Source organism: Lipotes vexillifer, unplaced genomic scaffold (assembly GCF_000442215.2).
Source record: "Lipotes vexillifer unplaced genomic scaffold, Lipotes_vexillifer_v1.1 scaffold104, whole genome shotgun sequence".
In the NCBI taxonomy this organism is placed as follows: domain Eukaryota; kingdom Metazoa; phylum Chordata; class Mammalia; order Artiodactyla; family Lipotidae; genus Lipotes; species Lipotes vexillifer.
In genome coordinates, this window is record NW_006789458.1 from 1,108,816 (window position 1) to 1,131,564 (window position 22,749).

Consider the following 22,749-nt stretch of genomic DNA (forward strand, 5'->3'; position numbering starts at 1 on the left):
GGGAAAGTAAAGTGGAAAAATGGTGACCAGTGTTCTTTATCCCTCCAGGTTTTCAGGGTGTGGGATATACAGACTCTTTCACTATTACAAGTCTTCCATGATAGCCAGGGAGGACCAGGAGACATGCAGATTTACTCTATGGTATTTGATTCCAATCATGGCATGCTTGTTACAGGTAAGTGCACCCAATTAATGGCAAACAAAACTCATATGTTGATGTTTTACCTTTTTTTAACTAGCACTTTATCGCTGACTAGAAGAGAAACAAAACTAGATGGGAAATTTATAAACTGTGATTGCTCACAATCAGTAACTGAATTCAATCCTGTTCCTCCTTATCTTTCTATAGCTTCGTGGATGAGGTCTTGAACCTAGGATTCAAGGTGGTGGAGTTAAGCAGAGAAGTGGAATGTAAGCTGCTGCTACACGTAGGGCAAATCCAGCTCTGTCTTGACCGTCAGGAGCAGGAATATGATGCATCTTAGAGTGGCTGCACCAGCATGCTGAGTCAGTGCCCCTTTTCTTCAAGGAGGCAATTTGGCCCCATGCACTCTGGTACTGAGACAGTTACTCGGTGAGGAGTGTGTTGACCCTCTCACTTCTAGACAAAGAACAGTGGAGAGAGAAGATAGAGTCCTGAATGACAGAACCCTCAGCCCTGAGGCCAACAGATTTGTTGTCCCCTTTTCCTGCTGCCCCTGAGAAAGGTGCTCACTAAAGAGACAAAAGACCCTGTTAGGCATTTTGGTTGAACACTATTTACATGCCTGCCCTCAGAAGAAGGTTTAGAAGAAATGAACGGTATTGACAATACTTATTCTTTCTGGAACATCAACCCAGAATGCATTTCCTAAGCATTTTTCCACTGACTACCTGCTCTGAGTTCCTGTGGGATTAATTAGGGCAGAGAAATGATTGGTGATATCTCTGCTGGTAGAGAATATAATTATTTTTTAACTTTTGGGTTTTTTTCTGGATTAGAAGTGAAATAGCACTTCGTGCTTGATAGATAATTTTCCACCTTGTAAAACAGAACTTAATTCTAGTTGTAAGCACCCCTCCTCTATACTACCTCCTCTAAAAATAACATAAAAATGACTACAAGCAAATTTTCTCTTAGTGCCCCAAACTGCATGTTTCATTGCTGGGCTCAGCATCTTCATCCCATTTATCATCAGAGTAACTAAAGACTCAAGTATCAAGGCAAAAAGAAAAACACAAAAAACAATCAGAAAATCAAAGATGCATCCCAACATTACGTAATTCTGATAGTATTCTGCTTACAAAAGTATAGAGCTTTGTGTGTTGCTTAATCACTAAAATTGCATACATTGACGGCAACCATCAACTTGACATCAGAACTGCATGAAGCTTATCTCTCAGATTTTAATTTGTGCTTTCATTCAAATGAAGCAGCCGTAGTAGTAATCTTCTAAACCCCAGTGACAGCAACACCACATTGTAGAATATATTGTTGTAAGTGTCACCATTGTTGTTGTTATTGTTACTCTATTAAGACAACTACCATTTGATTAGTTCTTCCACAAAATGCTTTCATGTATTTTATTTCACTTGATCTGCACAACCACCACTTAAGGTAGGAATTAATATCTTATTTTATAAATGACAAAACTGAATATTAAATATTTCAACTGACTAGTAGAAGGATACTAGTTGAAACATAGAGCTGGGATTCAGTCCCAAAGCTTCTGACTCCTGGATCCACTTTCTTTCTTTGTACCGCATTGTTTCCATAGTAGTTGTGTATCTAGCCAAACGTGTAGAGCAGGGGTCCCCAACCCCTGGGACACAGACAGGTCTGGTCCATAGTCTGTTAGGAACTGGGCCACACAGCAGGAGGTGAGTGGTGGGTGAGTGAGCAAAACTTCATCTGTATTTACAGTACTCCGTATCGCTCACATTACCTCCTGAGCTCCACCTCCTGTCAGATCAGCCGCGACATTAGATTCTCATAGGAGTGCAAACCCTACTGTCAACTATGCATGAGAGGGATCTAGGTTGTGCACTTCATATGAGAATCTAATGCCTGATGATCTGAGGTGGAGCTGAGGCGGTGATGCTAGCGCTGGGGAGTGGCTGCAAATACAGATCATCATTAGCAAAGAGGTTTGACTGCACAGAGACCATAATAAATCAGTTGCTTGCAGACTCATATCAAAACCCTATCAGTGAGTGGCAGGTGAAAACAAGCTCAGGGCTCCCACTGATTCTGTATTATGGTGAGTGTTATAATTATTTCTTATATATTACAACATACTAATAATAGAAATAAAGTGCACAATAAATGTAATGCACTTGAATCATCCCAAAACCATCCTCCCCTCCCCAGTCCATGGAAAAATTGTCTTCCACAAAACTGGTCCCTGGTGCCAAAAAGGTTGGGGACCGCTGATGTAGAGGATTACCACTTGTTCATAAGCATAATATCTAGCTTTGTTGTCAGTTTGGATAAAGTCAATTACAGTCAGTGTAATGTCAAAGAACCTATGAAGGAGTTCCATGTGTTGTTTGATTACCTGGTTACCACATCCCTCTCATATTTCCATCCAGACGTATTTGAATTGAGAACTACTACCAGAAGAGCCACCTCCATTCCTCTTTAACACATGAGTAGACTTTATCTTAAAATTTAAACACTTTAAGAAAATGTTTATTAACTCCTGCTGACAATTTTGCAGCCGTTGAGATTTCTTTGGAGAGACTAGAGAAAATGAAGGGTCAGCCTTTGGTAGCTTAATCTCCACTTCACTAAGTAGACTATAAAAAATAGGAAAATAGTGGTCACTGAAAAACAGATATCAAGGAAGCCCAAATGCCCTACACTTGAATATTAATGAAGCCCCAAATGAATACTTTTCTCTGGCTGAATCATATTTGTTTTATTTGTCAAAAATGTTTTTGAATAAATGGATGTATTTTCACCTCATTAGTTTTCCTAGGCATTAATAATCTCACTGATATTAATAATCTCACTGATCAGCTATTTGCAAATGCAACTGGTTGAATAAAATCCTTTGTGAATCAAATCTTCTAATATTGGGTATTTATGAGATTCTTATTTCTGTTCCAGGATCTAGTGTTATGGACATGTATCCTTTGACTAGGATGATACAAGATGCGAAACAGGTTCCTCACACCCATGAACGAGAAATCAATGTCATGCGTTACAACAAATATTTTCACCAAGTACTTACTATCTGCTCTGAGTCCGTAATTAAGGTGAGTACATATTGACTCTCAGGAAGAAAAAGCCAAAGAAGATAGAATTTTCTCTTCTTATAGGTAAGTCTTTAAGTGACTAAATAAATGTAATGGCACATATGATGGAATCCTACATTAGAGCTATTTTTAAGCTTTCGTGAACACATGAAAAACAAGCATTTTAATCCAGTTCATACTGCTTGCTATTAAGCTACACACTCAATTAAAAAATGAAGGTAGTCTTTACAATCAAAATAGGAATTTTAAGGGAAATATATCAAGGAGAAAAAACGTGTGTGTGTGTGTGTGTGTGTGTGTGTGTGTGTGTGTGTGTGTGTGTAAACTTTTTAAGCTGAGCCACGGGAAAGAGAATGTTAAGAAGGAAGGGGAAGAAATGTATAGATGTTTCCTATAACCCCTATAGGTGCAGGACATGGAACCTTATGGTGCCTTAAATCTATGATCGTGTTGAATCCTTGTACTAGTTCTCTGTGGACAGATAAAGAGTTCCATTTTAAAGATGTGGAAATTAGGACTCAGAGATCAAGGCAACTTGCCCAAGTTCATATAGCTAGTAAGCATTGTGGCTGGGATATGAACCCAGGTTTGCCTGAGGTGAATACCCAAGTCCTTTCCTCTGCAATCCTCAGGCCATGTCATTAATGTGTTCCCTAAAGGCTAGAGTACTTGACCATCCTAGCTGTATCTGTAATTATGACCCCTGAAGTCATCTAGCAGTGATGGCTGGAGATGTGTGCTTCCAGTGTTTATCCTTTTATTTCATGCATGCTCTCCAAAAGGACACACAGGGAAAAGGAGACAGCATTCCTCTGGAGACTCCTCAAATGCCTTCTCAATTTTGGCCTTCTGTGCTTATCCGCTAGAGACTCCCTCCAGCCAAAATCTCCTAAGCTCATTTAATTATCAGTTATTTCTGATAATGCCTACAGAATAAGTAGAGGGAAACTAAAACTAAAGCCTGTCTGTTTTCATAAAATACTGACCTCTTAAGGAGAAAATGTCTTCCCTGCAAGGGCAGAAGGGGAAAGGAAGGCATCTAGGTGAGTTTTCACACCTGATTGGTTGGCAAGGGATCATACTTTAGGCCAGGAAATGGGTGGCCTCTGAGACCCCTTCATGCAGTGGCCCTCATTGTTCATTCTCCCTTCAGGACCTCAGCTATACCCAGTGGCACACAAAGGTTAAGAGCATGGACTTAAGGTCCAGACTGGCTTCTTTCAGATCTTGGCTCTGCCACAGCTCAGTCGGGGGCCCTTTGTTATCTGGTCTCTGGACTATTTATTACATCAGCTACTCCTTCTCCCACTCTTTCACTCCAGGTGCAGCAACTGACTTTCAGTTCCCTGGAGCAACAGTGCACCTTCCCATCTCTGGCCCTGTGTTTACACTGTCCCTGTCCCCAAATACCTTGAGTATAAACTGTGTTGCCAGTTCAATTTTATTGTTTACTGACAGTCTAACATACACCTGACAATGGCAGATACATGAAAAGGGAAAGATTCAGACTGAAAGACTGCAAGTCTAAAGCTTCTACTGCATTTCCAAAGAGATAGTGATGAGCCTTGATGTGTTTCTAGATTTTCTGATTATACCCAGCCTAATTACACATATAGCCTTCTCTGAAGTCTCAGCCTCCCTTGCCCTCCCTTCCCCTTTTCTCTCTGTTAAGAGCTGGGCACATGTCCCTAATCAGAACACTCCTTGGAAAGGTCAGTGAGCCCTTTCCTCATGATTCTCTCAGATTTCATGCTGTTAACTACAGATTCTGTCCTGTGACCCCTAGCTAATTTGGATGAGTGTCAATAAAGAGTAAAATAGTTAGCTAGTGGGAAGCAGCAGCATAGCACGGAGAGATCAACTCGGTGCTTTGCGATGACTTAGAGGGAGGGAGGCTCAAGAGGGAGGGGTTATGGGGATATATATATGCATACGGCTGATTTCACTTTGTTGTACAACAGAAACTAACACAGTATTGTGAAGCAATTATACTCCAATAAAGAACTATTAAAAAAAGAATAAATTCAATTTGATTTCTTTGTCCACTGAACTCATAACTGTTACATTTCTGTCTTGCTGCTAAGCTTGCTTTGTGCTTACAGTAGCAATTGACTACTTCCTGGACAGACAGGGGCTGCCTGGAATAGTTGCTGCTTGTGTCAGCCCACCTACATATGTTACAGACACACTCCAGGGTAGCAAAGTAACTATTAGACAGCACTACATCTTTTAGACCTTTCTTTGATCAAACCAACATTCATGGCAGAATGTTGGGAGAGGTGTTAGATGTGCATTGTACCAATTTTGAGGCTATTTTGAATATTGTAAAATTGATGAAAACTGAAGGGCTTATAGATTATTTGATTGTTTTGTTCTTTCCTGTAGGTATGGGAACTCGAAACTGGCCTCCAAATGTACCAGATTTTAGACCCTCATGGCTTCAATGTTGAACTGACTTCTGCAGCTATTGATGAAAGTGGATTTCTTTTTGCTACAGGAGCATATAATGGTCAGACTAATATCCAGAGTATAGCCTCCCTGCTTTAGTGTCCTGAGAATTTGTTTTAGGATCTCATTACAAGTTTTTTTGGGTTAGCGGGGAAGCATGATCAGGCTGGAATATGTAAACGTGCCAGTGAGAGTGCTGTGCCTGACTGAACAGTGATAGGCTCTTCTCTAACTGGCATTAATGTCCTGATACTGTCGTTCAAAATAATCAATACCTTACGTTACACTTACATAGTTGCTTTTCAGTTTGCAAAGTCTTTCATGTATACCATCTCATTCTGTTCTGACTGAGACTTATCTGTGTTGCACTGACTCATTCCGTCCTTCTAACTTTGGGTACCATCAGCTAAGAGACATTCTATTTAGTACTTCTGACAATATTTTTACTGACAATATGGGACCAGACAAAACATCCATCCAACTTTGCTATATCACATCTAGAATTCTATACTGGACTTGTTTATAAGTCTAAGCTGCTTAAGGGCATGTGTCATGTCACACTTGAGAGGATGTCCTGCTCCAGTTGTGCTGTGTCATTTGCTGCTCATGCTGTGGGGAACTGCATAGAACTTGCTAGAAGCAGAGAACTATAGCCTGCCTCTTCTTTCACCTTACCTTGTTCTGAACTCCCACGAAAGAACTGCTTTATTTAGACAATATAACCATCTGCATCACTTCTCAGAATATATTTCTTCTAGGTATATATTTACTAAATAAATTCTTGCTTGTAAGCCAATGGATGGACTGACTGAATATCTTGATGTGAAAGTCTGAGTTTTTAAAGTGTAAGCAGATAACAGTACACATGAAATAAAATCATGAATGCTAAGTTGATGGGGTGTGAATAAATGCAACTGCTCTTCATGTAGGAGAGTTCTTAAGAAAGCAGTCTTAACTGCTCTATAAGCACATCCTGCATACATATGAAAATTAGAAATTCTGAGCAATGCACATGACCATTGCCCAGCATAAGCATTAAGAAATTCATATAAATGACTGAGATACTATTATTTTCATTCAAGCAAGTCATATTTCACTTTGTTAGTGCTAGTGACAGTTTGTCCTCCTCAGAAGTACATGTTAATTGTCAAAGACTCTGGGTCTAGGACACCCTGAGGAAAAGGATTCTCTAGCTCCCAAAGCAAATCTGCCCACAAGCCAGCAGTCCCCTCTCATTCTCAACCACCCATCACCTGGGAAGAGCTGAGCAGTATCCTCCCTGCTTTCTGCCCCACTAAATCTTATTGCCAAAGTCCTAAGTCAGCAGGCAATCTGGGCCATGACACTGTGGTCCACATAGTCCTAAGTCAGCAGGAAATCTGGGCCATGAGACTGTGGTCCACATACCCAAGAATAAGTGAGAGCATGATCACTTCTTTTACTTGTTTATATGACTTCCTACAAGACCATAACTTCCTTGAAGGCAGGAGCTATGCTCACTTTTCATCCCCTGCTCTACCACCATGCTGTGTATATAGGGAGAATTTAATTAATGTTTAAAGATGTTTTTAGTGAAAAAAAAAAGATGGGGTTGTGAGTATTGCTGATGGAGGGAACCTAGCATAAAGGAAGGAAAACAGCACAGTGAAAACATTCTGGATGCCCAGCAGGATTAGAACTGGAAGATAAGAAGCAGGAGGAGGGGGTTGAGGTTAGGGTTAAGGAAGGGGAGGAAAAGTACTGTGAAGGGCAGTACACTAGATTTTAACCCTGAGGTCACTATAAAAACCCATGTTAGAAGATAATTATCAGTGTACACTGAGTAATGATGCAGAAATAGGCATTCAACGAGTATGCTATCATCTCACCTGGCCTCTTCATCAGGGTCTCCTAAATCAATGAAGTTAACTATAAAGAAAGTAAGATTTCAAATGTAGGAAGAAACATGACACCCTTTCTGCATTTCCTTCTTATGTAACAAAAAAACAACTCAAAGCTTGACTGTTTCCTACCTGCTGGCATTCTTTTATACCTTTTGTTACCAGTAGGAGCTAGTCCTAAAACACGTTAGCACCTTAGGAAATGACACTATTGGAGTGATTTTTGACTATTAATAATCATTGTGACATGATATTAGTTAGATTGATAAATAGATAGATAGATAGATTGATTGATTGATTGATAATAGATACTGAAGAGTACTTAGCAAACTGGAAGGCACTGGGAGAATAAAGACAGAAAAGACCCACTTAAGACAGAAAGCTCAGACAGGAGAGTCTGAGAATTTCGAAGAAAACAGTCGCAAATTTCAAGACATTGGCTGGTCCTGTTTATTTTTTATCAGCCTGTGACAAATTAAGGCATACAGAAATATATTTGGTACACAGCAATGCTAGAGAGACTCATATAGCAGTCTCAGTAGGAAATAAACCTCGGATAAACTGTTGCAGAAATCTTTCAATTAGATCAATTTTCTCTGAGATAAAAGTCATTCTTTCCATACATTATTTTTGCCAATATAGTCTTTTCTCTGTGTGTTCAGGAACAGTTAAAATCTGGGACTTTGGCAGTGGGCAAGAGATGAAAGTGTTACCAGAAGGGAAAGACTGGAAGGAGGGAGAGCACTGGCTGCAACGCCTGATTTTCCTGAAAGCTCAGGAAAAACACCAGTACTTGATCCTCGCTTTGGAGCGCAATGGGAAGATCAAAATGATCCAGGTTTGCAATCCCATTTTTATATACTCTATATGCTCTTCTTGGGAAAATCAACTGAGTGTGGATAATCCCCATTTAAATCCTCTCTTGCCAGCCAGCTGAGGATAGTATTTCTCCACCAACCTTCCTAGGATATTCCTAATTTTAACATTGCCCAGGTCCAAGGAAAGAACAAAAAAGAATAGCTGCTCAGCCATAGCATCCTGCCCATCCAGTGTTTGCTGAAGGGATTAGCTGGGATTCTCTGGAGTGGATATCAAAAAGATTAAATGTATATACAGCTGCCACCTCTGACATGGTTTATACCCTCATTTGGGGATAATTCACTGACAGAGCTGCTTCCCAGCAGACTCTGTGAAAGGGATCAATGATTCCTCTCTGAACCTTATAACCCATAATGCATTCAGGGATGCTCAAGTCACTTTTTCAGTTTGTCACCAAAATTACTTTGTTTACTTTATAGTTAATAATGCAATCTGCTCAGGGCCTGTTCCTGTGAGTCTCTTACCACCTAAGAACACTAATGCCTTCTTCATTCTTAAATGAAAACTAGATCATTTATGGACTTCTGTCGTGGTCCAGTGGTTAAGACTCCACACTCCCAATGCAGGGGGCATGGGTTTGATCGCTGGTCAGGGAACTAAGATCCTGCAAGTTGTGAGGCGTGGCCAAAAAATCAATAAAAATTTATAGAACATAAAATAAAAAAGAAAATTAGATTATTTATCCTGGCTATGAAGTGGATGTTTCCCTGACTAGAACTCTGGGATTCATTGCCCTTATTATTCCCCTTCTGAAAGCTAAGATCAGAAAAAAAGTCTTGCATTAAGGTAGCATTGACTGCGATGACTGACAGCCCTACTGTTGGAAAAAAGGAGTGAAAAACTTTCTTGATTCAACTAATCCTTCTTTGCTGTTTGAGCAATCCAAAATGGCACTGTGCTAGAAAGGAAGCTCTAAAGTGGAAAGAAATAGTTGTAAATTTCCTTTAAAAGATTTACTTTGTAATTCTACCATGTTCGGAATGTTGAGTTCTTATTGATGAGCTCAATTTCCTCAATAAATAAAATGAAATACTGAGAAATGAAGTTAAAACTTGAATAACATATAGACCAAAGGAAAAATTTAATGACCTTTTAGATAATTGAGAGAAAAACAGTTGTGGCATCAACACAATTTTATTTAATTATGTATTAAATAATTTGCAGGAAAGTGAAAACAAGTTGATAGCCAAGTCAATACATCTCTAAACGAGAATTTAGTCTGATTATTTTTTGCTGATTTGACAAAATAAAGCAATAGTTTAAATATCATCTAAACATAGACACATTCTTTCAGAAAACAGAACTTGCAGGTAGCATTATTCCTGAAAACTGGGGCATGTAGTTAGCACTTGTGGATTTTCAGCCTGTGAAGGAAGAACCTAATAAGTGACACAAAGCAAGGGGGTCATTAGGAAAGTGTAATTTTGGCCCCAAATAAAGTTTTGGCTAGAGATGGCATTAGTCTTTCTTATAGTTTACCATTTGTTCAATGGGCAGCCTTAGACTGGAATTCTTATTCATTATTTCCCATTTTCTTACCATCTGGTCCTGACACACACATGCACACCTCCGGCCCCAGCTCATGCAGTGTCATTCGTGTTGCCAACTTTGCTTTTTATCAGGGCTTGGTCTACCAACCTACTTTCTCTTTAGAGAGATGAAATAAAACCAAACTCATCTCCACCCACTTAGCCCTCAGAACCTTTAATTGCTGAAATGTTTAAAAAATAAATAAAGAAGTAATAAATAAAACAAGCTCACTTACTCCCTAAAAAAATGGCACTGTAGAAAGGAACTTCTTAGTAATATAGTCTAAAATGCGACAGTGTATTAATTTCCCTGTTTTAAGTTAGTGCAATTGACCATCAAGGTACCCTTCCTAACAGACAATGTCTGTTGTTATAAACACTCCTTTTTCAAAACTGTAAAAAGTAGCATGGTGCTGTTCTCACATCAAAATTGCTTTTAGCCCTATTGTAGCATTTTTTACTTTGATTATTTTGATTTTCCATGTCTCCAGAATTCTATAGATTTAACTTGATGAGGACTGAGAACCCGTCTTATTCATATTTGTATTTTTGCTCTGCCCAGAGTAGGTGCTTACTAAGGACTGAAATGTAAGAAATATAGAAATATAAGAAACCCCTTGTAAGATATACAATAGTAAATCTATGGAGCGTTTTAGGGTATTTTTATTAATGTTGGACAGGGGAATTTTACAATAAGGATAATGTTGAAAATACACTTATTTTTATTATTATTAACATCTTATTATTTACTTATCACTTATTATTATCTGCCAATTTAAAGTAAATATGGTCTGATTTACATACTTACTTTCTCGAATACTTTCATTCACTTGTTTTGTTCAGTGATCATTTACCAAATGTTTACCATGAACCAGAAAGATATCCCCCCTTTCACAATGGGACTTACAATTTAATAAGAAAGACTAATGTTGATCCGCCTATTACAAGTGTTATGATTGCTTGCACAAAGTGCTATAGAAATTAATGATGGTGGGTGGTGCCTAACCTAATCTGGGAGTCAGGGAAGATTTCTCTTTCCTCGGATTTCCAATTAAATTCAACACAATTCAAGAAACATTTTGTGTGCTCCACATATGCTACATATTTTTTCTAACTCCCAGGATTCTATATTAGTGAACTAGATTACTCAGACCAATCCACTGAAAACCACGAAAATTTCTGGATAAAATATTTTCTAAATCTCCTAACTAGCATTAAAGAGATGACAATATAGTAAGTAAATAGCAGACCAAAATTTTAGTGAAGGTGGAGAATGAGAAAGGTAAATTGAGAACCAAAACACCACTGCTACTTTTGTCCTGAGGGCATTTTCCAAAGTAAACTGGGTTCAATTTTTGAAAACTCACCAGATTAGAAGGGGCAAAAGAAGTCAAGTCTCAGGGCCTGTGTAAGGCAAGGAGTTTAATACCAACTCCACAATATGCTGGGACCCAAAATCACACTATCAAGATTAGGGTGAACCAGAAAGAAGAAAGCCGGCCTCCTAGGGGCAATCCAGGAATGACTGCCCTCACACTGAGCCAAACAGGGAACAAGGGAGAAGAGTAGGAAAACAAAACAAGATGAGACAAGCCCTGTCCCTGAGAAACTGACCACAGGTAGGGTCTCATATGCATTTGCAACCTAGATTGCCACCTAGATTTGCAGTACTTAGGTGGTCAAGGAAATCTTAGCTATGAACTTGGTTTAAGGTGATCCACTACTGGTAGTTCCACCAGGCACCTGGCAGAAACAAGCACAAATTCATTCTGGAGGAAGACAACTTCATCTCAGACCATAGCGAGCATAATTAAGCTCACAAGGAAACAGAACAACCAAGTTTGGGCACAGAGAGTAACAGAACAACAAAAAAATCCATATACAGCAGAAATGGCATAGCAGATATTTGTGGCAAGAATATACTTTTCAATAAATCATTTTAGAGCAAGTAGATACCCACAGGGAGAGAAAAAAAGAACTCTAATTTTCATGATTTCATGATCTCTAGGACTATTCCTTGACTATGACTTCAAGACATTAATTGAAAAACAAAACAATATGGTTTTTAGCAGATAATTAAGGGGATTGTTTTTATGAACTCAGGATAAAGAAATATCTTAAATGATATTTTAAAATCACTAGTTATTAAGGAAAAGATTAATTTATTTGAATTAATAACATTTCTCCATCAATAGTCACCATAATGAGAGCAAAAAGACAAGAGTAGAATTATAGAAAATATTTGCAACTTGATTAGTATCCAAAGTTCTTAGATAATAAGTAAGATAAACAGTTCAATAGAAAAATGAAAAAAGATAGGCACTTTATAAAACAGAAAACACAAAAGGCCAATAAACATGAAAAGCTGCTAAACTTTATTAGTAACTTTAAGTTAGAATTTGAATAGATATAATACACCCAATAGACTGATTTTAAAAAGTAAGTCTGAGTTTTAGCAAGGCTGTGGAACAATGTGACTACTCATTCACTGCTAATGTTGGTGTAAATCAGCACCAACCTTTGGGAAATATTTTGGCATTCTTGAGTTACAGGACCTTTTATTCAGTCTATATGTAACTTCACCGTCTTGAAGTGACAGTGTTACCAATGAGCAGTCCAAAGCTTCTCTGTGTCTTCCTATGTAAGCAACTTATTCTTTCTCTCTGCAAATTTGTAAGATGTTATCTTTGTCTTGAAGTTTAAAGTCTATGCCCATGTGTATATCTTTTCTCATCAATTCCACAGGAGACTTTCAATCTGAAGTCCTAGGTATTTCTTCCAGCTCAGGGGATTGTTTTGTATTATTATTTGTGTATTAGGTGTCTCTTTAGCATCTGTTTCTTTTTCTAATTCAGGAACCCATACTATTTGCATATTAGGTCTTCTGAATCTGTCCTCTAAATCTCTTATATTTTCCTCTTTGTTTTTGTTTCATTTTAGTTTTGCTAACTGTTTTGAAATATTTTCTCTACTGCTAGGCTATTAGTTCAAGTCTCAGACAGGTGTTGATTCTCCTTCAGCTCATTAACCAAATTCTTAAATTTTTTTTGTTGTTGTTTTTTGTTTTTGTGGTACACGGGCCTCTCACTGTTGTGGCCTCTCCCGTTGCGGAGCACAGGCTCCGAACACACAGGCTCAGCGGCCATGGCTCATGGGCCCAGCCGCTCCACGGCATGTGGGATCTTCCCGGACTGGGGCACAAACCCGTGTCCCCGGCATCGGCAGGCGGACTCTTAACCACTGTGCCACCAGGGAAGCCCCCAAATTCTTAAATTTGAAGATCACGTTGTGCTGGTTTTTGTTTCTGTTTTGAACAGAAACAGTACTGTTCAGCACTGTTATCATACTTCCCAGCAGTTCTAGTTAGTCTGGGATCTGTTCTGCATGTTTTGTTTGTTCTTCTCTCTAGATTCTAGGCCTACTGAACTACATTTCTTTTTCTGCTCACTGGGGTTTGGCTACTAGAAAATTGCAAGATGTGATAATCCCAAAGGGTGGGATGTACAGCCATGGTGTTCTTGAGGGCTGGGGTTTAGCAGTCCCCACAATAGTCCCCCGTCAAGGCACTGGCAATATGCTTTTCTGCAGCCCATTCTCTTCTCACTCTCCCAATTTCTAAAGTACAGAAGGCTTAGTCCACCTGTTCAGCTACTCCTCTACTTCCTTGGAAGAAAGGGAAACTAGGCATAAGCCATGCCACACATTGCCCCCTCCACACACACCTCTGGGGATTTAAGCATATTTGCAGATGAACCACCATGCTTAAATCCCATCCTAGGAGTCTCCCCCTGAATAAGGGTTCCCAGGTTTTTATTCAGCCCAGGGGGCAACAGGCCCATGATAACTTTCTTTCCCCAAACTCTAAACCCCATTTCTCTGCTTGTCCCCAGAAACTGTTGAGGGCAGGAAGGTTGTTCTTCCTGACATTGAAGCTGGGAGTAGAGTGGAGAAAAGATGAAACAAAACTCTATCTTCCAAGACTCTCAGCTGCATTAAACAAACAAACAAACAAAACAAAAAATTCTTCAGGTATCACATTCAGTTATTCAGGAAACATTGCTAATGCATTATGAAGTAAAGTGGAGTCCCCATAAGTTTTATGTACTTCTTTTTAATGTCTTCAAACCAGTTTTTAATGGTTTAAAATGTCATGTCTCTCTTGTACTTATTTTCTTAGTTTTCTTTTCTCAAGTCTCAGAAAAATGCTTGTGCAGTTGCCTGATCTCTTCACAAATCACTGCTGTACTAGTTTTTCTGGGCAAGGTCCTTTAGTCATGTAATGGGAGGGCAGATTTTAAATTGACTGACCCACTGATAAAACTTCATAGACTACAGAGAAGAAAACAGTATAGTTTTTCATATCTCAGTTTAAGAGGATAAAATTGTATTGAGTACATAAAAATTTTAGTAAATTTGGAATAAATTTGCCCCAGAACCCTTTTTGACAAAACCATAGGCTGATTAGAAATTACTGTTCTAACATTATGAACAAAGCACTATGGGAGTTCAGAGATTTTTATTAACCCCCCCAAATAGTTCAAATTCTAAAACCCCACTTATTTCTTTTTATTTGATCTTCCTTCCTATCCACATTACTTTGTGTGTCTACTCATATAGCCCTATTTGTGAGTCCCTTAAAGCAAAAGACCTTTCTTTGTGAAGCAATTAGTATAATACATGCCCTTAGCATTATGTGAACTGCTGTTTTTCTGGAGCACCATTTCCTAAAGGCCTATCTGCCAATACCTATCTGAGATAAAAAGATTCACCAATTAGACATGAAATAAAGAAAATAAGAATAATTTTTCATAAACCTAATTTTACTTCAAAACTTATAAGATTTTATCTTTTTTACTTTTTTGTATTAAAATAGCCTTTCTTTTCATAAAATGATGATAATAGAGTTTTCTCTCTCTTTTCCCCCATGTCCTTTCCTAGTAAAATTAAATGTTAGTAACTCTAAATCAATCTTTTAAAATATTTTTAAAATTTAGTGCTCTACGAATTCAGAAAGTCTGATAGCCACCTTCCTAAGTGGTTCAGTTGAAACCAGCTAAACTTATTAAAACCATTGTAGCCAATTCATCCCATCAAGTGGGCCCATGACCCTAAATAAGCTATTACTCAGTATATCAATATCAGATCACTATTTGGATATTGCTGAGATTCCTTCTACTCCCACAATGGTGCAAATGCTAACCAAAGAATCAACTAGTATCTGGGAGTACCACTGGCTCATACTTTTGAATTAACATAGATATGAGATAACAGAGATATTAGATCTACACCTAGAATCATAAAGTTTTTTTTAAAAAATGGAAGGACTTTTATCCATTAACTAAGGAAAATAAGGCCCCATAAAAATATACACTTTGCCCAAGGTCTCACTAGAACTAAGACTAGAAACATATTGTCATCATGCCTAGACCAGTATTCTCCCCACTTTACCACAGCTGCTTTGCAACCAAGGAAGATCCCTGCTCTGCTCACAAAATAACCAATCTTCAAAAATTGGCCTTTATTCCCATATAAAAATTGAAAATTCTAAAGCTAAGAGCATCTCATGAATAATAACCAATTAGAAAACAGAATAAATAAATACAACAGCAAACAAAAATCTAAGGTACCTAAAATAAATCTAACAATAACATGCAAGATTTTTGTATGGGGGTGTGGGAAATCTTAAAGGGCATAGAAACACCCTGAATAAATGGAGATATACCATATTCATGGATGGGATATCACAAAGATATCTTTACTACAGTAAAATTAAAAACAAACATTTGCCTTAAAAAACAAAGTAGAAGGACAAGTCACAGTCTGAGAAAAGACCACTGCACCCCAGGTAACTGAGAAAAGATTAGGAACCAGAATACCGAAAGAAGCTCCACAAATCCAAAAGAAAAAGAAACAGCCCAACAGAAAAATGGACAAAGGACAGATAAGAAAGCTGGATGGCTCACAAATACATGAAAAAAAAAAAAAAGTTCAACTTACTAAATTAGAAAACTGTAATTAATGTAATTAACAAATTTTAAAATTAATTTTTAAATGTCCTATTTTAAACCCATCAGACAGTCAAAAATAATTATTTAAGGGCTTCCCTGGTGGCGCAGTGGTTGAGAGTCCGCCTGCCAATGCAGGGGACACAGGTTCGTGCCCCGGTCTGGGAAGATTCCCACATGCCGCGGAGCGGCTGGGCCCGTGAGCCATGGCCGCTGAGTCTGCGCGTCCGGAGCCTGTGCTCCGCAACGGGAGAGGCCAGAGCAGTGAGGCCCGCGGACCGCAAAAAAAAAAAAAAAAAAAAAAATCAAGTTAAATGAGGTTTTGGCAAGAATGTGAAGAAAGGAAAGCTTTTATTTACTCCTGGTGAAAGTGGAAATGGATGCTACCTTGAAGAGCCACTTGGCAATACCTAGTGAAGTTGATGGTGTGCATATCTTACAACTTGGTAATTCTACACCAGGCACATGCTCAAGAAAATATGGCACCTGTCCATAAAAAAAAGCAGTGAAAAATTGGCAACAACCTGAACACTCATCAGTAGGAGAATGGATAAGTAAATTATAGTATATTCATACAATACTATAAAGCAGTTAAAAATAAATGAACTAGAGCTCCATGTAATAACTTGTATAAATCTCAAAAATATAATATTAAGTGAAACAAGCAAGTTGAAGCAGAATCCATACAGTTTGATAACATTTATAAAAAGTTAGAAGCCTGGAAGCAATATCATGTAACATATATATTGGGTTGGCCAGAAAGATGTTAAGATGCTACGGAAAATCCCAAACGAACTTTTTGGTCTACCCAATATATATGACTAAAACCTGAATATGGGGTGTGTGTGTGTGTGTGTGTGTGTGTATATATAAATTTTCATGACTAAAAACATATTCAGGTTACTTGTTATCTCTGGAGAGTAAAGAAGAAAGAGGAATTATATTAGGGAGGGATAGATGGTGCTTAAGATATGATAAAGCTGAGTGGTGGATATATCACTGTTTGCTCTATTTTTCTCTATATCTTTAAAACAGCTCAAAATAAAACAGTTAATTGAATTTTTCATGTACTCACTGGATTTCTCTTAAAGGGTAAGGAAGATGATATTTACCTTGCGGTGATATGGGAGCTGCCTGATGTTGTGCCTGTCCTACAAAATGGGAATCGTATTGTGCATCTAAGGATGTCTGCTAAAGATAGGAGTATGGCTATTCCTTTCCCAGATGTGGAGTTGACAGTGGAGAAAAACTTTTCTCAATATGTTGATGTAAGTTTTTTTCTTGTTTTCCTTTTTATTATGAAAATTTACAAACATATATAAAAGTAGAGAAAATAATACAATGAACTTTTATGTATTATCACCCAGGTTCAAAAATTATCTATGCATGGCCAAACTTATTTCTCGTTATTCCTACCACTTTCCTATGACCACTGTCAATGGATGGATTATTCTGAAGCAAATCCCAGACATTGTGTAATTTCATCCCTAAATATTTCAGTATGTATCTCTAAATGGTAATGACTCAAAATCAAAACAAAACAATGGTACCATTATTTTCTAAAATAATTTACAAGAGGTCTTTAATATAATCACATCACATTTTTCAGTTTTCCCAGATTTTATCATACGTTTGTATTTCTTACAGTTTGTTTCAGCCAGAATCTAATCAAGGCCCATTTGTTGCATTTGGTTGATGTCTCTTCAGTCTTTTTTAATATATAATTATCTTTCCATATCTCTTTTTTTCCCCTTGCAAATTATTTCTTGAAGATACTGGACAATTGGTACCTGGTTTCTCATTTTCCAGATTTTGCTGATTGCACCCTTGTGGTGAATTTAAAAAGTTCTTCTTTACTTCCTTTAACCTGGTAGTTATATCTGGTGCATGTAGCTTTGATTAAAAAAAAAAAATAAGACTCTATAGTACATGGAGGTCACTACAGTACATGATGTCATGTACTTCCATCAAAATTCACATAATACTGGTTCTCTTTTTTTGGATCAGCCATTGATGACCACTACCTAGGTTTATTATTTCATTCAGAGTTGCCATCTTAACATTCTGATTCATTTATTAGCTGGAATGTGTCTTTAAAGAAAAACTGTTATCACCGGTTTGCAGGGCAGAAACAGAGACACAGATGTAGAGAACAAATGTATGGACACCAAAGGAGAAAAGTGTGGGGGGATGGTGGTGGTGGGATGAATTGGGAGATTGGGATTGACATATATACACTAATAAGTGTAAAATGGATAATTAATAAGAACCTGCTGTATAAAAACATAAATAAAATTCAAAAAACAAAAACTATTATCAACTATTTGGTTACACTGAAGTACAGTTCAGATAGGAAATCAAAGTAACTGATTGATTCTTTCCTTACATTTATCAGTTTTCAAAATAAGAAATTGGGTTCCTTAGCATCCTCCAAAAAAGTGGTCAATGGATTTTATTTGCTTAGTATCATTATCAAATCATAAATTTAAATATTCTTGATTTGTTTCAGTCTATTGCACTATTAATTAATTCTCAAATCATCCCATCTCAAGCTAGTTGGACACTTCTCAGGCTTTTGAGTTCTTTTAACATGACTCTAGTAGTTCTGGATAGCTTCCAGGTATGACAAGTTTCCAGGCTTATTTTGTTAATTTCTTGTTCCAGATCTACAATCCACCATTTTACCAAGAAATCCTAATTCTTTTAGTGAGATTAATCATTAAAATAGTATTAAGAAACTACAAACTGAGTTTTAGAGATGTTTATTGTCACTAGATTGATCCTTGTTTTTAGAACTTTTCAATAGATAGAGCTAGGAAAAAAATTTAAGAGAAAATACATCTTTAGCTTGTACTGATATTCCCATTCAGATTTAAAATAACATGGTATTACTGATTTTATTTTTGTTATCTTTTTCTCTCACAGAAAATCTTTTTCTAATGACATTAACATAATTACTTACTTGTTTTATCCTATTATTTATATAATGTATCTTATATAATATATAGGGTTTTATGTCATATTGTACATTATATTATAGTATACTAGATTATAGTTTTGGAAAAAAATAACTAGAAATATGATAGCTGAAACAATTATCTTATTTTCTTTGTAGTTTCCGTCCTTAGAGTACATATCTCTTGGAATATGCAATCAAATTACTATGTTTTAAAATTACTTGAAATAATTTCTTGTGCCACCAACTCTATACACAACAAAGTTTATTGCATTTTTAATGTATTGCTTTTTAAAATTTTAAAAATTTAATTTTGTCTAATTATTATGCAAAACATTTGAATAGATTTTAAATCAGATCTTCAAAACAAGATTTATTCTAACTTCCATTCCTGTCCCTTCTATTCTTTTCCTAATCTATAGTTAATCTTTTGTTTTTAAGTTTTTGATTTATGCTTCCAATGTTGCTTTTTAAAAATATAATCTAATACTTATCCTTATGTGTATTCCCTCACCCCTTATTAAGCAAGTTTTAAGATACTGTACATATTCTTATATTCCTTGCTTACTTTATTTAATAATATATTCTGGAGATCCTTATAAACAGTACATAGAAATGTTCATCTTTTTAAAAGATGTGTATTTTAAGATAAAATACACAAAACATAAAATTTACCATATTAACGATTTTTAGTTATAGAGTTCAGTGGTATTAAGTACATTCATACTGTGTGCAACCCTCATCACCCAGAGAACTGTTTTCATCTTGAAAAACCAAAACTCTATACCCATTAAACAATAACTCCCCATTCCCCCCTCCTCCAGCCCCTGACGTCCACCATTCTACATTCTGTCTCTATGACTCTGACTACCCTAGGTACCACATGTAAGTGGAATTATACCATATTTGTCCTTTTGTGACTGGTTTGTTTCACTTAGTATAATGTCTTCAAGGTTCATTTATGTTGGAGCATATGTCAGAATGTTCTCCCTTTTTAAGCCTAAATAATATTCCATTGTATGTATATACCACATATTATTTAACAATTCACCCATTGGTGAACATTTAGGTTGCTTCCACGTTTTGGCTACTGCAGGTATGAACATAGTTGTACAGATATTTCATCTTTCTTTTTGAAAGCTCTGTTATTTCAGTTAGTTGGATGTACCATAGTTTGTTCAACTAGCCCCGTATAAGTTAACATTTGGGTAGTTTCCAATTTTTTTCCAATTATAAATAATGCTGTAACAAATAGCCTTATGCATACGTCATTTCAAATTTTTGAATCTAATCTTTAAAATAGATTCCTAGAAGAGATATTGCTGCACTACAAAGTAAATGTCAAATTCTCCCCTACATCAGCTACACAATTTTATATTCCAACTAAAAGCGTATGAGAGTGCCTACTTCCCCACAGCTTCACCCAGAGTGTACCATGTCAAACTTTTAGATTTGTTCAAATATCATAGGTGGAAATTGTAACTTGGTATGTTTTTTCTATTGTAATGAATAAGTGGAGCATATTTTTATGTATATGCCTCACCTGTCTATTCTTTGTCTATTTTTCTGTCTAGATTGCTCTTTTCTAATGTTTTAAAAAGCTCTTTATACATTAGGAATATAAGAATACACACACACGTGCATAAATAATTAGGAATATGCATTAGGAATATTAGTCCTTTGTGATAGAAGTTCCAAATATTATTTCCCAGTTTCTTATTTATGTTTTCATTTTGTGTATGGTCATTTTTGTCATGGCAATTCTAACTTCTGAGCAGCTGAGTGTAGATGAGGTTCAACAGTTTATCAGAAACTACTCTTGGATATAATCACAAATATTCTTCAAGCTCCACTCAGGGAATCCAATAGTATCTCATGTTCTCATTTATCTAAAAATAGCTAGGTGTTTTAACTTCTCCAAGATTTTGATTAAAAGGGTAAGTTTGGGATCATATCAAGAGGTCACAAAATTGTTGTTCACTTTTTCTGGCTAATTATTAGTTCAACATTTTTACATTATATAATCTTAACTAGATTTTCCAATGACAGTTAATAAAATTTCAGCTTTTTTTTACAGTTTTTTTTTAAGCTTCTTATCTTGCTCTGGTGACATTACTTGGTTAATTTTTTTCTTGCTGCTCTAATTGTTGTTTTAAAAATCTAAATAGGGAAAAAATATCATCAGACTATTTTTTTTACAGGATATTCTCTGAATTTCAAAATTGTAAGTAGACTGAAAGGAACCAATCTTGTATTCCACACAGATAAAAAGAAGCGTTCGCTGACAAGTTTTTAACAATAGATCCTCAGAGTTACAGAACCAGAGCCCTTAACCTGGTATCCTTGGATAATCTGTTCATAGGTGGACTTCCAGGGATCTAAAAAGCCTCTGCGATTATATACAAAACTTCTCTTCTGAAGAGGGCATGGTTCATATGTTTTTCTTTCTCAACATTTTATGAAAAATTTCAAAACTATAGAACAGTTGACAGTGTTACCCTCCACTTAAAATTTACTCTTAACATTTTGCAGTATTTGCCTCATTGCAGATGTATTCATGTATCCATCCTCAATTCACCCTTCAATCTACCTTATTTTAAAAATGTATTTCAAAGTAAGATGAAGATATCAGTACATATCACCCCTAAACACTTCAGTATATATATATATCTTTAGTAGAGTTCACTCTTTGTTTATGGTGTTGTGTTTTTAGTGAAATTTACAAACAGTAAATGCACAGAATTTAAGTATGCTATTCAATGAATTTGAATAAGAATATACACATCCAAACCCTTATCAAGATAAAAAAAAAACACTTTGATGCCCCTGCCCATCAATACTTGCCCCTCACTGAACAACTACTGTTCTAATATTTTTCACCATAGATTTGTTTTTCCTTGTTCTAGAATGTCATGTAAGTGAAATCATACAGTATATATTTAAAGTTTATTTAATTTAACATGTTTTTAGATTTATCTATGTCACTGTATATATCAATAGCACTTTTTATTGAACACCTACTATGTGTCGAGCACTGTTCTTAGCATTAGGAATGCAAAGTTTAATGAGGTATGGTACCTGCACTACTGCATTATAGGATTGTAGCAGAGAACTTGGAGGGTTGAGCCAGGGTGCAGGGGTGAAAGAAGAGGAGGTTCCTGATGAAGATAGTTGCTGAATTAGTTCTTTAAGAACAAGCAAGAGTTAGCTTGGCCCAGAAAGGGAGTTTCTAAGGGGAGGTAAGAAGACAAAGTGAATCCCAAGGGGAGGAGTAACATGGAAAAAATGTCACAGTGCTTGTTTGGCAGCACATATACTAAAATTGGAATGATACAGAGAAGATTAGAATGGCCCCTGCAGAAGGATGACATGCAAATTCATAAAATGTTCCATATTTTTCACAGAATACACATTCTTTTCAAGTGCACATAGAACATTCTGTAGGACTGACCACATACTAGGGCACAAAACAAGCCTCAACAAATTTAAGAGTATAGAAGTTATCTTAAACATCTTCTCTGACCACAGCAACATGAAACTAGAAATTAACAACAGAAAAAGAAATGAGAAAAAAGCAATTACATGGAGGCTAAACAAAATGCTACTAAAAAACCAATGGGTCAATGATGAAATCAAAGAGGAAATTAAAAAATACATTGAGACAAATAACAATGAAAACTCAACCATACAAAGCTATGGGATGCAGCAAAAAGAGTTATTAGAGGGAAGTTCAGAGTAATACAGGCCTTCCTCAAAAAAAAAAACAAGAAAAATCTAAAACCACCTAACCTACCATTTAAAAGAATTAGATA

At 36.6% G+C, this 22,749-nt stretch overlaps 1 protein-coding gene across 1 annotated transcript in view; it reads left to right on the forward strand.

Moving 5' to 3' along the window:
* WDR64 (WD repeat domain 64) overlaps nucleotides 1-22,749 on the forward strand; it is a 155,248-nt gene that overhangs the window by 67,911 nt on the left and 64,588 nt on the right. Inside the window, exons 10-14 of the mRNA XM_007462623.1 lie at nucleotides 49-175; nucleotides 3,092-3,240; nucleotides 5,626-5,749; nucleotides 8,231-8,406; nucleotides 17,073-17,249. Coding sequence (XP_007462685.1) covers nucleotides 49-175; nucleotides 3,092-3,240; nucleotides 5,626-5,749; nucleotides 8,231-8,406; nucleotides 17,073-17,249 — 753 coding nt within the window. The remainder of the gene's footprint in view (nucleotides 1-48; nucleotides 176-3,091; nucleotides 3,241-5,625; nucleotides 5,750-8,230; nucleotides 8,407-17,072; nucleotides 17,250-22,749) is intronic.